General features: G+C 39.5%; 1 protein-coding gene across 5 annotated transcripts in view; it reads left to right on the forward strand.

Moving 5' to 3' along the window:
• CENPN (centromere protein N) overlaps nucleotides 1–12,148 on the forward strand; it is a 21,020-nt gene extending 8,872 nt beyond the window's left edge. For 2 of the 5 annotated variants that reach the window (XM_059046055.2, XM_059046058.2), the window contains exons 6-11: nucleotides 3,828–4,004; nucleotides 5,797–5,898; nucleotides 7,177–7,240; nucleotides 8,782–8,894; nucleotides 11,134–11,260; nucleotides 11,519–12,148. In XM_059046055.2, coding sequence (XP_058902038.1) covers nucleotides 3,828–4,004; nucleotides 5,797–5,898; nucleotides 7,177–7,240; nucleotides 8,782–8,894; nucleotides 11,134–11,260; nucleotides 11,519–11,601 — 666 coding nt within the window. In that variant the 3' untranslated portion in view covers nucleotides 11,602–12,148. Of the gene's footprint in view, nucleotides 1–3,827; nucleotides 4,005–5,796; nucleotides 5,899–7,176; nucleotides 7,299–8,781; nucleotides 8,895–11,133; nucleotides 11,261–11,518 lie in introns of those variants that run through there. The other 3 variants (XM_059046057.2, XM_067020090.1, XM_067020091.1) reach the window with 3 other exon arrangements.
• The last annotated feature ends 1,138 nt before the right edge of the window (nucleotides 12,149–13,286 follow it).

Below are 13,286 nucleotides of genomic sequence, written 5' to 3' on the forward strand. Positions count from 1 at the left end.
TTAGGCACCAGGAACTTCTGTTCTTTTCACCCCAGGCCACTGCCCTCACCACGCAAGGAGAAAAGAGTCTGAAACCCTCATATTTCCTCCCACTTCGATGCCCGTGTATTTCAGCTGTTAGATTTCTCTTTTCTTATCACTACCAAAAGCTTTTGCCTCCTGAATGAATTTCAGGCACACTAGTGGGGGAGGCTGGGGGGACAAAGGAGCTTTTTTACTGATCATATCTGTCCTGCTTGAAAGGCCAGCTAGAGAGTGACGTGCTGTGTATATTGCAGATTTTAGATGAGGAGGATGGGCAGGTAAAGGCTGTGTGTCTTCTCTGTCTCCCCGTCCCTCTACTCCGAGCTGGCCCACATGTCCTCACCCCTTTCCTCAACTGGCTGAGGACTCCCGGCTTATCTTCACCTTCCTCCACATAACTTAACTAGTGGCTGGATAACCCCACTTTCCCAAAGCCTGATGATGGTGATGTCATGACAAATAGCATCTCCTGTTGCCCAGGAGTGAAGAGTGAGTCACCTGCTGCTCTAGGACAGGCACCTTAACCTTTTTGTGCCAACGACCCTTTGGCTATTAGTGAAGCTTATGGACCACTTCTCAGAAGAGTGTATTTAAATGCTATAAAATAAAATCCATAGACTCACAGGGGAAACAAATGATATTAAAAATACAGTTAAGGTATTAAAATGGCAAATTGTAATAACTAATGCATGTGCTTCTTTATTAACACAATAAATAATCTCATGATGGGTTTAAAAGCAACTAGTTTCAAAGTACTAATAGCTGTAAACGATATTTTTGAGGCATGTGCAACAATTATAACATGATAAGAGTATTTGGGATTTCTATGGACAACAAAGTAACAGGTCCTGAAATTCCACTGTTCTGATGCCTACTTTCCAGTTGAAGGAGATGCTTATTTGTTAGAAATTAGTACAAATGAAGATGAAATTTTTCCCCCACCAAGTCCACAGATGCCCTGAATTCTAACCATGGACTTCAGGTAAAGAACTCCTGCCCTGAACCAATGGGGGAGAGAAGCTGATATGAGAGGACACAGGGAGCCTAACTGGGGAGTGATGGGTGGAGAGTGAGTGAGTGAGTGAGTGAGTGAGTGAGTGTGTGTGTGTGTGTGTGTGTGTGAGAGAGAGAGACAGAGAGAGAGAGAGAGAGAGAGAGAGAGAGAAGATTAACTGCACATATTACCAGGTAAAACTCTTCAAAATACAAAGTTCTTGGAAAGACTTACAAAGAAGAGACAAACTAAAAACTGTTTCAATTGTAAGGTACCACATTTTCTGTCCTTTTCTATGCCATTATCATGTAGTATAATAATGATGGTCTGTGTTAAGTATGTTAACGTGTTAAATATGTGGTGATTCTTTGTATCGTAAGCTTCATTTGACTCTCACGCCAAACATACATATGTTCAGTAGCTTGTGGGCCTTGGCCAGTTACTGACAGTTGATGGCTAGTGGAGGATACCCTGGCCAAGAGAACAGTCCCAGTTTCGCCAAACCACTTAGGACCCTTGGCCACACTAGTTTATGTCATCTTAATTTTTTTTTTTAAATTTTTTGGCTGTGCCACATGGCATGTGGGATCTTAGTTCCCTGACCAGGGATCAAACCCGCACCCCCCGCATTGGAAGCACGGAGTCTTAACCACTGGACCACCAGGGAAGTCCCTTAGCTGCACTCTTTTAAGCTTGAGCAATATTAATCTGAGCTCTCCTCTGTGAAACACTTTATCCCAGGTATTGCAGGAGGATATCCATTGAGGTAGTTTCCTGGGAAAATAATAAATGTCTGTATTTGGGCCCTGCCTCTACAGATGTCTGAGTATCTTCTTTACTGTGAGGATGTGAGATGGAGCGTCGGCTAGCCGGGCAAGGATTACTCTGACTCTGTGGACTCCCTTTCCTCTTAGCCTACTTATTTTTAACCTTTTTTTGGACGATAGACCCTTATGAAAATTTTGATAAGTGGCATAGCACCTCTCTAGAAAAGCATACCTTTAGACATGTCCATCCAATGGTGCATCCAATTCAGGAGGTCACAGACCTCTTAAAGTCCCTTCATGAGCCCTCACTTAAGTCATCCTCATTCTAGACTAGAGACTACCTAACTCTGTTGAATGCTACCAATTTTCTACTAGTGAAAATGTGCCCTCCGTATACTACACTCAATGTTGACTTTACACACTTATTTTCTTTTGTAATGTGATGCAAAGAAGCTATTCAGAATAAGATCCTGTCCTCGTCCATTCGAGCTGGCAGAGGTCCACTGCATGCCTGTTGGGGCTGAGGGCTGTGCTGCTCATCCAGGGAAAGGTCAGACTGCTCTGTACCCTCCATGCCCCTTGTCTTGGGTTCCTTGTCTGATACACTGAGGAAATGTGGGGAAGCAACCAGATAAAGAGCGGGCAGAGTCAAAATACAGTCGGCCCTCCATATACATGGGTTCCGCACCCATGGATTCAACCAACCACAAATTGAAAATATTCGGGAAAAAAAAATTCTAGAGAGTTCCAAAAAGCAAAACTTGAATTTGCTTTGGGTCAGCAACTGTTTACATAGCATTCATGTTGTATTTATGATCATTTACATAGCATTTACTTTCTTTACGGTATTCTAAGTAACCAGGAAATGATTTAAAGTATGTAGGAGGATCTCATAGGTTATTTGCAATTACTACACCATTTTATATAAGAGACTTGAGCATCCTCGGATTTTGGTATCCTGGTATCTGAGAGGGGTCCTGGAACCAATCACCCAGAATCCTTAGGGACAACTGTAACTGCCGTCTTTGCTAATGTCAGCAGCCATGTGATCACCGGGAATAAGATACAAGAGGGAGGAAATAAAGAGATGTGGGCAGGGGATTCCCTGGGGGTCCAGTGGTTGGAATTCCACGCTCTCACTGCCAAGGACCCGGGTTCAATCCCTGGTCAGGGAACTAAGATCCTGCAAGCTGCGCAGCACAGCCAGAAAAAAAAAAAAAAACAGGGATGTGGGCAAGCCAAGTGCTCCTGTCTCAAGTATCTCCAGGGTGTGAGCTGCAAGGGGGGCTAACAATCTAGGAGTGAGCTATTAAATTCCATAGAAACTGGCAATCATATTTAAAAGTTTAGAAAGGTCTATATTTTATACATGAAATGGAAACCATGTAGAATTTCTTATATTCTTGCTATGTAACTTTGCTTTGGGGTAATTTTTAGCACCTGACCTAAACGCATAAAAGCATTAGGATTAGTATTTTTTTAAGCCCACTGCTACATAGAAATCTTACTATTAAACTTTACAGTGCTAGGTCTGTGTTCAATGCTAAAAATGCTTCCTTATAAGATATCTCATTTGTGAGGCTGCCTTGCTTCATAAACTCTTATAGTTTTTCAGGACAAAGCCCAATAAATTATTAAAAATTTTTGATGTCATATCCTGCTTGTAGGATTTAAAACTTTTTTCCTTCCAAAAGACTTTGCAAGGCACGAATGTATCTTTATAAAATGACCACAAAATATTTTCCCAAAGATTTCCCAAACACTGTAATGAAAAGTAGGAGAGGGACTTCCCTGGTGGTCCAGTGGTTAAGACTCCATGCTTCCACTGCAGGGGGCATGGCTTCAATCCCTGGCTGGGGAACTAAGATCCTGCATGCCTCACGGCCCGGCTAAAAAAAAAAAAACATAGGAGAAAAGACTGCCAGACTTCAGTCGGTGTGCAAGATTATAGTAACATCCTTCACCCCTAAAAAGCACCTGCTGTTGGTGCCACGTGAGATTTTAATTAGGAAACTTACATCTTTTTTTTTTTTTTAAATAAGGTGACAGTCAGCTTCAGAGATGCTGAGGAGAATGCAGTATGGATTCGAATTGCCTGGGGAACACAGTATAGAAAGCCAAACCAGTACAAACCTGCTTACGTGGTGTATTATTCCCAAACTCCATATGCCTTCACTTCTTCCTCCCAACTGAAAAGCAATCTACCCCTTCTGGGTCAGGTATGGAACCAATTACTATAAGCTATAATGCTGTATTATCCTTATCTCAGGTCCGTGTAGGTTTAAACTGCTCTATATCATTTGACATAAAATGCGACCTGTAGGGGGACTTCCCTGGCGGACCAGTGGTTAAGTCTCCGTGCTTCCACTGCATGGGGCACAGGTTCAGTCCGTGGTCAGGGAACTAAGATCTAGTATGCTGCACGGTGCAGCCAAAAAAAAAATACCACCTGTAATTCTTTATCTCCTAAAATAAGAAGCAGAAAGTGTTATTATTCTAAAAGTGGGGGGGGACAGCATAAGTATTGGTTTAGAACTCTTCATTACTGTCTTGTAATTGAGAAGTAGTACACACTCAAGGTAAAAATCCAACCAACACAGAAGTCTCTGAACAGTCTTTTAAGACTCCATACCCTTCTGCGTAATCCCATTCACCCAAAATAACTGCTTTTAACGGTTCTGCTATTTCCTTTCAGAAGATGTTTTATTACAAAAACCACGCTGGTACATAGGGTTTGTAATTTGCTTTTTCTAACTTAACAGAACATTTCAATGAGGTTACATGTGAATGTACCTCACTACTTCTTCATGATCTCATCATTTGCCTATTAATGCACATTATTTTCATTTGTAACCATTTTCCCCACATTGCGTACACAGAAGAGTGCTTTAACAGAAGATGGTCCTCTGGTCAAAGCCTGCTTCTGTTTATGGTTCTGCCTTTGGTATCACAGGCTTCCTAGCATCTTCCCCCAAATAAGCCATCCCTCAATTAGCCTGGCAACTGCTGCTGCTTGCACCGTCTTAACATTCACAACGACAATGGTGCTTCAGTTGGTTCCAGAGCTGATTGTAGATAAGCAGCTCTGCCATCCTGGCTGCATCATCTCTAGCACCAAGTAGAACACCACGTGCTCCAGGCAGGCAGACTTGTCATTTAAGTTCCTTAGGTGTTTACTGAAGTGGCAGAAAGATTGCTACTGCTGCTTACTTCTATTTCTTTCTAACACTTAACTCTTCTTTACATTTGGAGTCTCTTCCTCCAGAATAAATAGTGGTTTTCCATCCACTGACAGCCAGGTGAGTCCACCCTGTCCCACCTAGTTTAAACATCACCCCAAAAGCTAATTTTCTTTTCTAATGTGTATCTTAAGGCAAACGTACTTCTACCCTCTAGTTCCAGGTACATGCCTTATTCTATTAATTCTGTTTCAGTCTTCCAACTTGTTTCCCCAGACTATGGGAAGCTTTTACAAGTTGCATTTAATTTGCACTTTTTTCTTCAAAATTTGTCCTAGAGCATACATACATATTTGCATTTTTATATGGCAGTATCATAGTATTAATGACTAGTAATCAAAAATGGTAACATTTGAGTATTCACTGTTTATTCTTAACTCTGAATTTCATTTGTTATAATTCCTAACTTTAAACAGGATCACTTTGGGACTTCCCTGGCGGTCCAGTGGTTAAGAGTCCGTGCTTCCACTGTAGGGGGCACGGATTCGATCCCTGGCTGGGGAACTAAGATCCCACATGCTGCTTGGTGCGGCCAAGAATTAAAAAAAAAAAATTTTTAATAAAAAAAATAAACAGGATCACTTTTCTAAAAATGGTATTACAAAAGGCCTTGCATTTGTGAGAATCTTAATGCCATTAGCCCCTGTTTTTGTTTTTCAAGCTGAGTAACAGACCATGAGATTTAATTGTTCTAGATTTTTTCCTGAACAAGTATTGTAAATACAGAGATAGACCCAGTAATGCTAATAGTCTTGCTAATTTTCACTTCAAGGCATTGACAATTGCTAGCAAACACCATCAGATTGTGAAAATGGACCTCAGAAGCCGGTATCTGGACTCTCTTAAGGCTATTGTTTTTAAACAGTATAATCAGGTGAGCCCATCAGTGACTCTATTTAAAGTTAAGTCTCCATTTTCTCTTTCACACAGAATTTAGAAGCTGAGCAGGTGGGAAAGTTTACCTCCAGCGATAGGAGATCACTCAGATATCCCTGAAGTGCAGAAAGTTTTCAGTTAACATGAAAAGAAACAATATAATTTCTCACTCTCATCTTTTTATAGTTGCATTGTATTTTATACTGCCCATTAGTCATTGGGGTCTATGTTATAGGTCCCCGTTTCCAAATCATCTATTGCAATCAGAATTTATTTTCTTCTCAGAGTAACTCGACACTGTCTTTTGAAGCTGATTATATTATTCTGTTCTGCAAGAGAGAAGCAGAATTTTTTGTCCCATCAGTCAAGCAGGTGATACAGGAGTTGGAAGTAAAGGAGAAGGCATTGGTTTATTAAGCCGCACAATTTATTTGTCAAAATTATTTGAACGCATTGTTCCCCCTTAATGATAAGAACGGATCTGGCCTTGCTCCCAGGCTCAGGGTTTATGGGTTTTTTTTTTCCTCTGCATGGCATCTGTGTGTTCATATGTTCAGACTCCTATAGGATTGTTAAGGCTCTGTGTATATCTTTGAGCCCTTAGGTATGTTATACTTATGTATTTTTTCATCTGTTCTAAGTAGAAAGAAGTGATGGCTCTCTGCAAACTACTCTTTAAGGAAACAATCTAACATTAAGAAGTTAGATGATGATTTTCTCCCACAGCAGCCCCTCCCTCTTACCTACCACCCTCCTACCAAATTGCTATCAACGGTTCTCCGATAACAGCTGCATTTCTAGGAAAATTCATATTGTCAAACACTTAATTATAAAAACAATGGCTTCAGTGGGGAAAGTAAGCGAAGGTGTGTGAGAGGTTCAGACTTACAATAGGAAAGTTATTTTTCGATAAGGAATCTCAGCAAATTTTTTACAGTTATAAAGACATAGATATAAAGCTGAAACATCACATTGTAAATGCTGCCTCTGATTCCTCCAGCTTTTCATTCACCAGCTATACTTCTTCCAGATCCATTTTTTACGTTAACAAGATACAGAGCTCCTCAAACAAAGCAGCCATGTTGCTGGCATTCTCTGCCAACATCGCTCTAGGAGAAATGCTCAACTCAGTCTGCAAATGGCCTCAAATCTTTGTGTTGGAAAAAACTAAAGATAAGATTTGCCACACTTTTGTGCATTAAAACCAATTGATATCTATACTTCAAGGTGATAAAATGAGGAAAACATTCACTTTTTTCTTTTTTCTTTTTCCTAGACCTTTGAAACTCACAACTCTACTACACCTCTACAAGAAAGAAGCCTTGGGCTAGATATAAATAGTATGTGTGTTTTAAGATAAAAACTGAAATTTGGAAGGACATTCCTTTTCAGATTTCTGTCACCCAGGAAAACATTTACGTACCAGGATGTGATTCAAAAGTATTTACTGTTTTCAGAAAATTGAAAATTAAATTTCTGTTGAAGTGGGGAAGTTAAACTACCAAAATCTCTTTTAGAATTTACTAGACTGGCATCTAATAATAATCACAACAAAAACAAAAATTAACTAACAGTTGTTGAGCATTTCTTCTGTGCCAGGCACCATACTAAGGTATTTATATGAGTCATTTCCAATTTCTTCACAGCAGTCCCATGAACAAGCTCTTTTCATCAGGAAACTGGGTTTCAGAGAGGTTTAGTAACTTGTGAGGCAAAATCACACAGCTAGGAATAGGCAAAGCCAGGAGTGAAATCCGAATCTGAGTCTGGAGCCCAGGCTCTTAATGCTTCCTGAGTACTTTATTGCGTCTCGCAGGTATTGCATTACTTACAAACTGAAGGTTTGTGGCAACCCTGCATTGAGCAAATCTCTCAGTGCCATTTTTCCAACAGCATTTGCTCATTTCATGTCTCTGCCACATTTTTGTAATTCTCACAATATTTCAAACTTTTTCATTATTATTATATTTGTTATGGTGATCTGTGATCAGTGATCTTTGATGTTACTACCGCAAAAAGATGACAACTCCCTGAGGGCTCAGATGATGGTTAGCATTTTTTTAGCAATAAAGTACTTTTTAAATAAGGTATGTACATTGTCCTTCTAGACATAATACTGTTGCACACTTAATAGACTGCAGTACAATATAAACATAACTTTTATATGCACTGGGAAACCAAAAAATTCATGTGACTCACTTTATTGCAGTGGTATAGAACTGCACCCGCTTATCTCTGAGGTGTGCCTGTAATCAGAATTGTTACGCTGTTGCTACTCACAGGTGACATGAGTCCTTTCCTAGAAAACCCAAGAGAATAGAGTATGAAACTACTAATGCGGATCAGAAAGTTCCAAAAAGTGATGGGGTACAATATAGATTTATAAAAATGAAAATGTTCCCCTCTCTTGGCAGTGATTTGGCAATAAAATGAAATGGTACAGCCATTATGAACTAAACATATTTATGACTTTCCAATGGCATAGGAACTGCTATTGATTTCATGTTAAGTAAAGAAAGCAGGATACAAAAGTGTGTGTATTTTATAATCCCAGTTTAAAAAATACATATCTTTTTATTCACTGAAAAAAGGGTTAGACAAATAGATTAAAAGGTTAACAGTACTTATCTGTATATGGTGGAATTATGGGTGATTTTTATTTTCTCTTACCAGCCTATACTTTCCAGCTTTTCAACAATAAAATTATTATAATCCAGAAGAAACAGTAAACATTATTTTTAAGTTATACAAGCAAGTTGAAAGGTTAGGAGTGAAAGGATGATACTTTATGGGTGAAATATATTAACATACATAAAATATATAATATTATAATAATACTAAATATATAACAGCTGTTTCTCTTGATATCTTCCATCTGTAGTGGATTCAAGGATCATTCATGAAAACAAAACAGAAAAAGAGAGAGTCCATAGAGTGACTCAAGAAATTTTTGGAGACTATCCACAACCAAGACTAGAATTTGCACAATATAAGGTGGGACACTGCTATAAACTAACTACAAGCTATCAATATTTTCTAAAAAGAACTAAAACTAAGTGGAAAACAGATCTAAGAAACTGTCTCTTTTTCATTTGTCACTTTAATGTTGTATAATAAGTTTATGAGTTAAAATAGTCTTTATCATATTTAGTAAGTTCCTCTGTTGCAAAGGAGACCTTTGGAAATTTTGAATTTGCCTTTTCATTTCACCTTTCATATTAATTCTGTTATGTATAACCAGCTGTGATCTGTATTTTTAAGAGAAAAAAAAAGCTAGGTTATACCTTTCCAGCCCACCCACACCTAGAACAATGCTTGCACATGGTCAGTGCTTATAAACACTTATTAAATAAAAGAGTGAATAAATAAGTCATTACAAAGCCCAGTTGGCATCACGTGGAGAAAACCCAGCAGCCTGCACACCTGGCTCATTCCAAAAGCTTGCCCACCAGGAAAGCCAGGTGGGGGGCAAGCCCATGGCCACCGTTAGAAGAATTCAAGGCTTTTATCACAATCACCCTAATCTAATACTCATGGTCATACTCGTAACACCCTCCTCCCCTCAAACCTTCCAATAAAATTCTTTCTGCTTAGAAGGAAACTTCTGCAGCTACGGACCACACTTTAAGTCTACCATTGATCTGCTCACTCAGGCCCAGTGCCTGTTTGGTTTGATTTGTTTTTAGTGGGAAAAGTTGACTGACACCTTTCAAGTTATGCTCCCTGAATGGCAGGTTTCAACACATTTCTTTTATACAGCTCACACTCTTAAGACAGTCATTCTCAAAGTGTGGTCCCTGGACCAGCAAAATCAGCCTCAGCTGGGAATATGGGTAAGAAATGCAGGTTCTTGGCCCCATTCTAGTCCTACTGGATTGCGGACTCTGGAGGTGGGTGCCAGACATCTGTCTTCTCAAGCCCTCTAGTCAATTCTGCACAGAGAACCACTGATCTAGGATACATAAGATTTAGTCCGCAAAACTTCTCTTTATACACATCTTAGAATGGGTCTATTCTATAAGACAAGGCGCACATTTATTCATACCTGCTACTGATTTTTCCCTACCTTTTCTATTTTGAAAAATATCAAACCTTCAGAAAACATGCAAGAATATTACAATGAGCATTCATTTCCCCTTTGTTTCAAAATTTACTAATTGTTAACATTTTGCCACATCTGCTTTCTTTCTTTCTCTTTTTTTATTCTGAACCATTTGAATTAGTTGCAGACATTACTCACCCTCTAAATATTTCAGCATTCTGTCTCTAAATTTTAAGGATCATTTTAAGTTAAAAAAAAAAAAAAGTAGTTAGAATCTAAGAGCCAAGTACCTACTGAAGTAGCAGTACTTACATATTTGATGATACGAAGGAACTGTTATTAATTTTTTTAGGTGTGGTAATGTTATGGGGGTGAAGTTTCGAAAGAGAGTCCTTTTTAGGACTCTTTTAGATACATTGAAATATTTGCAGGTGGGATACTATGGTGTCTTGGATTTGCTTCAAAATAATCCAGTGGAGGTGGGCAGTAGGGAACGGAAGGCAGAGTAATAGATGGAACAAGACCAGTCATTGTTTCAGCTAGGTGATATGCACATGGCGACTCATTATACTGTGCTCCTCACTTTTGTATGTTTTCTAAATCCTCTATAATAAGAAGTTAAATGCGGTAGTGACTCAAAACACGTGACATTTTTACATTAAAATGACAGATTACAAAAAGCAGTGCTCATTTTCCATTAAGAATGCAAACCTAATGCTCAGGTAAAGGGCATCTGAGGGGGGAACTGACATGCAAGGTCTCCTGTGTGTCAGGCACTGTGCACGCTTGGCTTTTTTTTTTTTTTTTTTTTCTTTTTTTTTGCAGTACGTGGGCCTCTCACTGTTGTAGCCTCTCCCGTTGCGGAGCACAGGCTTCGGACACGCAGGCGCAGCGGCCATGGCTCACGGTCCCAGCCGCTCCAGGGCACGAACCCGTGTCCCCTGCATCGGCAGGCGGACTCTCAACCACTGCGCCACCAGGGAAGCCCACACTTGGCTTTTTGCATGCGATATTGTTGGATATACTGGTTGCCCTCAACGTTTGCAATTAGCAAATTAAATGGTTCCCACCCCCATTAGTCCCTTTGTTTCTTGATAACAAGAATTAGTGAAATACATAATCCTATTTCTTTATATGTTGCCATTGCAACTGATATATTTAATCATCACTTAAAAATATATCTGTTGACAGCTTGAAACGAAATTCAAAAGTGACCTAAATGGGGGCATCCTGACTGAGAGAGAAGAACCCCTCCGGTGCCTGGTTAAGTTCTCTAGCCCCCATCTTCTGGAAGCACTGAAATCCTTAGCACCAGCCGGTAAGTAGTCAGCATACTTCATCAGCCAGAAGAATTAACAACATACTACATTCGACCCTCTCTTTGCTGACTAATTGCCCCTGAGCTTCCTCATGGCTCTAGTCTGCTATCCCATCATGCCCTGTTTTGCATATTCTGCTTCACTTAATGGGGGTCCATGATCCACCCTCTAATCTTGGTCATTTTTAAACTGCCTCAAATCGTTGTCCCTGTGATTATTTTCATTTTCTTTTCTTTTCTTTTTTTTTTAAATTTCAGGTATTGCTGATGCACCACTTTCTCCATTGCTCACTTGCATACCCAATAAGGGAATGAATTATTTTAAAATTAGAGATAAATAAGATGTATGTGGTTTTGTAAGCACAGCATCCTTGACTGTATTGCATATGCATTTTAAAATGACTAGCTGGATAGCTTCTATCTGCAAACTTGTTTTATAGATTAATCCTTGATGTTGACGATTTAGAAATGTTCAGTATAATTCTTGGGACTGATTCTTTCCCCCTCCTGCAAAGCATAGCAGTTGTGGGACTTTAAGATGTGACAGGATGTCTTTTTTCTCACTCCTGTCTCTCCTCAATCCTGAAGAGGTCTTGTTCCAGTTGCTGGTTTCCAGAGGTTTTCTCTTAAGCCTTGGATCACAGAAAGAAGCAACAAGAAACTGTACCCAACCCAAAACTTTCCAAGAGAATCATAAAATTGGTCCATTCAAAAGGTAGAATAGGGCCCATTAAGTTATTATTGCAGGAGGTAGCCTATCAGTTGATTCAGCTATATAAAATAATGATTTCATTGTAAATATGATACTTCTCATCTATTTTATCATACACACGGCATTCGAACTGACAGATAAGATACAGGTTTGTGAATAAAGATATTTAAAAATGGATATATCGGTCACTTTTGGTGAAAATCCTTCAGTGATCATCACTAAATCGCATGTCCTTTTACAATAACACTTCAAAATCTACTCCCTATCTTGATCCACAAAGGATTTGGGGTTATGACAACATATGTTACAATTATGATAAAATTAAAAGGTGAGGAAATCTGGGCAAATGAAGGACAGAAAAAGAATAGAAGGACAAAATAAAACTACAGGTAAGATTACTACGTAAGAACATACAAGTGCCTCCTCAACTGCTAGAATAAAAGGGAAAATTTGGATGGCGTTAGCCAGTGGCCAAAGCAGAGGAGAAAAACACCAATTTAAATGAGATATTTTAAAGCTGGTGTATGTTACTTCTGATGAAAAGCAAAAAGAGGCTTAATATACAGATATAAACACAATCAGAAGGGGCTAAACAATGCTTTATACCAATATAATGTATTGGTATTGTCTATACCAATACCAATAGGTATTTTATGTGAAATATATCTGTTGAGATTTAATTAGCAAATAGCTTAGACACTTCATTTATCTCAGAGTGAGGCATTGAGTCTGTAGGGGCTTAATAACGCTAATTTTTTTTGTAGACCACAGTCATGGTTTAGAGCATCTGTTCCTATGTGCACACATATGGTAGGCACTTCTACTCAGTGCCTGAATGCCCACATTAGGGGTGCACAGAGGCCCTGCAGGTTCCTGGTATGGTTTCCCACAGGCTCACAGCCCTTTCTGGTGCTTTGCAGGGATGTGCAATGAGAGCCTGAACGAGAAAAACACTAATCATATTGGGTTGGCCAGAAAGTCCCTTCGGGTTTTTCTGTAAGATGTTACAGAAAAACCCGAAGGGACTTTCTGGCCAACCCAGTACTACCCAGCCTACAGTGGAATCACTGGAGCCTGCACCCTGCAGCCCTCCCAGACAGAAGCTTCTGCTTCAGGAAATGAGATACAGGGAATGCTTACCTGGTATGTGCTTGACGTCCAGAGACACACAGAACGCCATTCAGGTGCAGTCGTGGGATCAGATGGAGCAGTAAATGCAGATCCAAGGATCTCTAGGCCAAAGGAATTTAATGCACATTAGGTAGGGTCTCCAAAAATGAAGAGGAGCTAATGTTTACTGAGCACTTACTGTGT

This window comes from Kogia breviceps, chromosome 18 (assembly GCF_026419965.1).
Source record: "Kogia breviceps isolate mKogBre1 chromosome 18, mKogBre1 haplotype 1, whole genome shotgun sequence".
NCBI lineage: Eukaryota > Metazoa > Chordata > Mammalia > Artiodactyla > Physeteridae > Kogia > Kogia breviceps.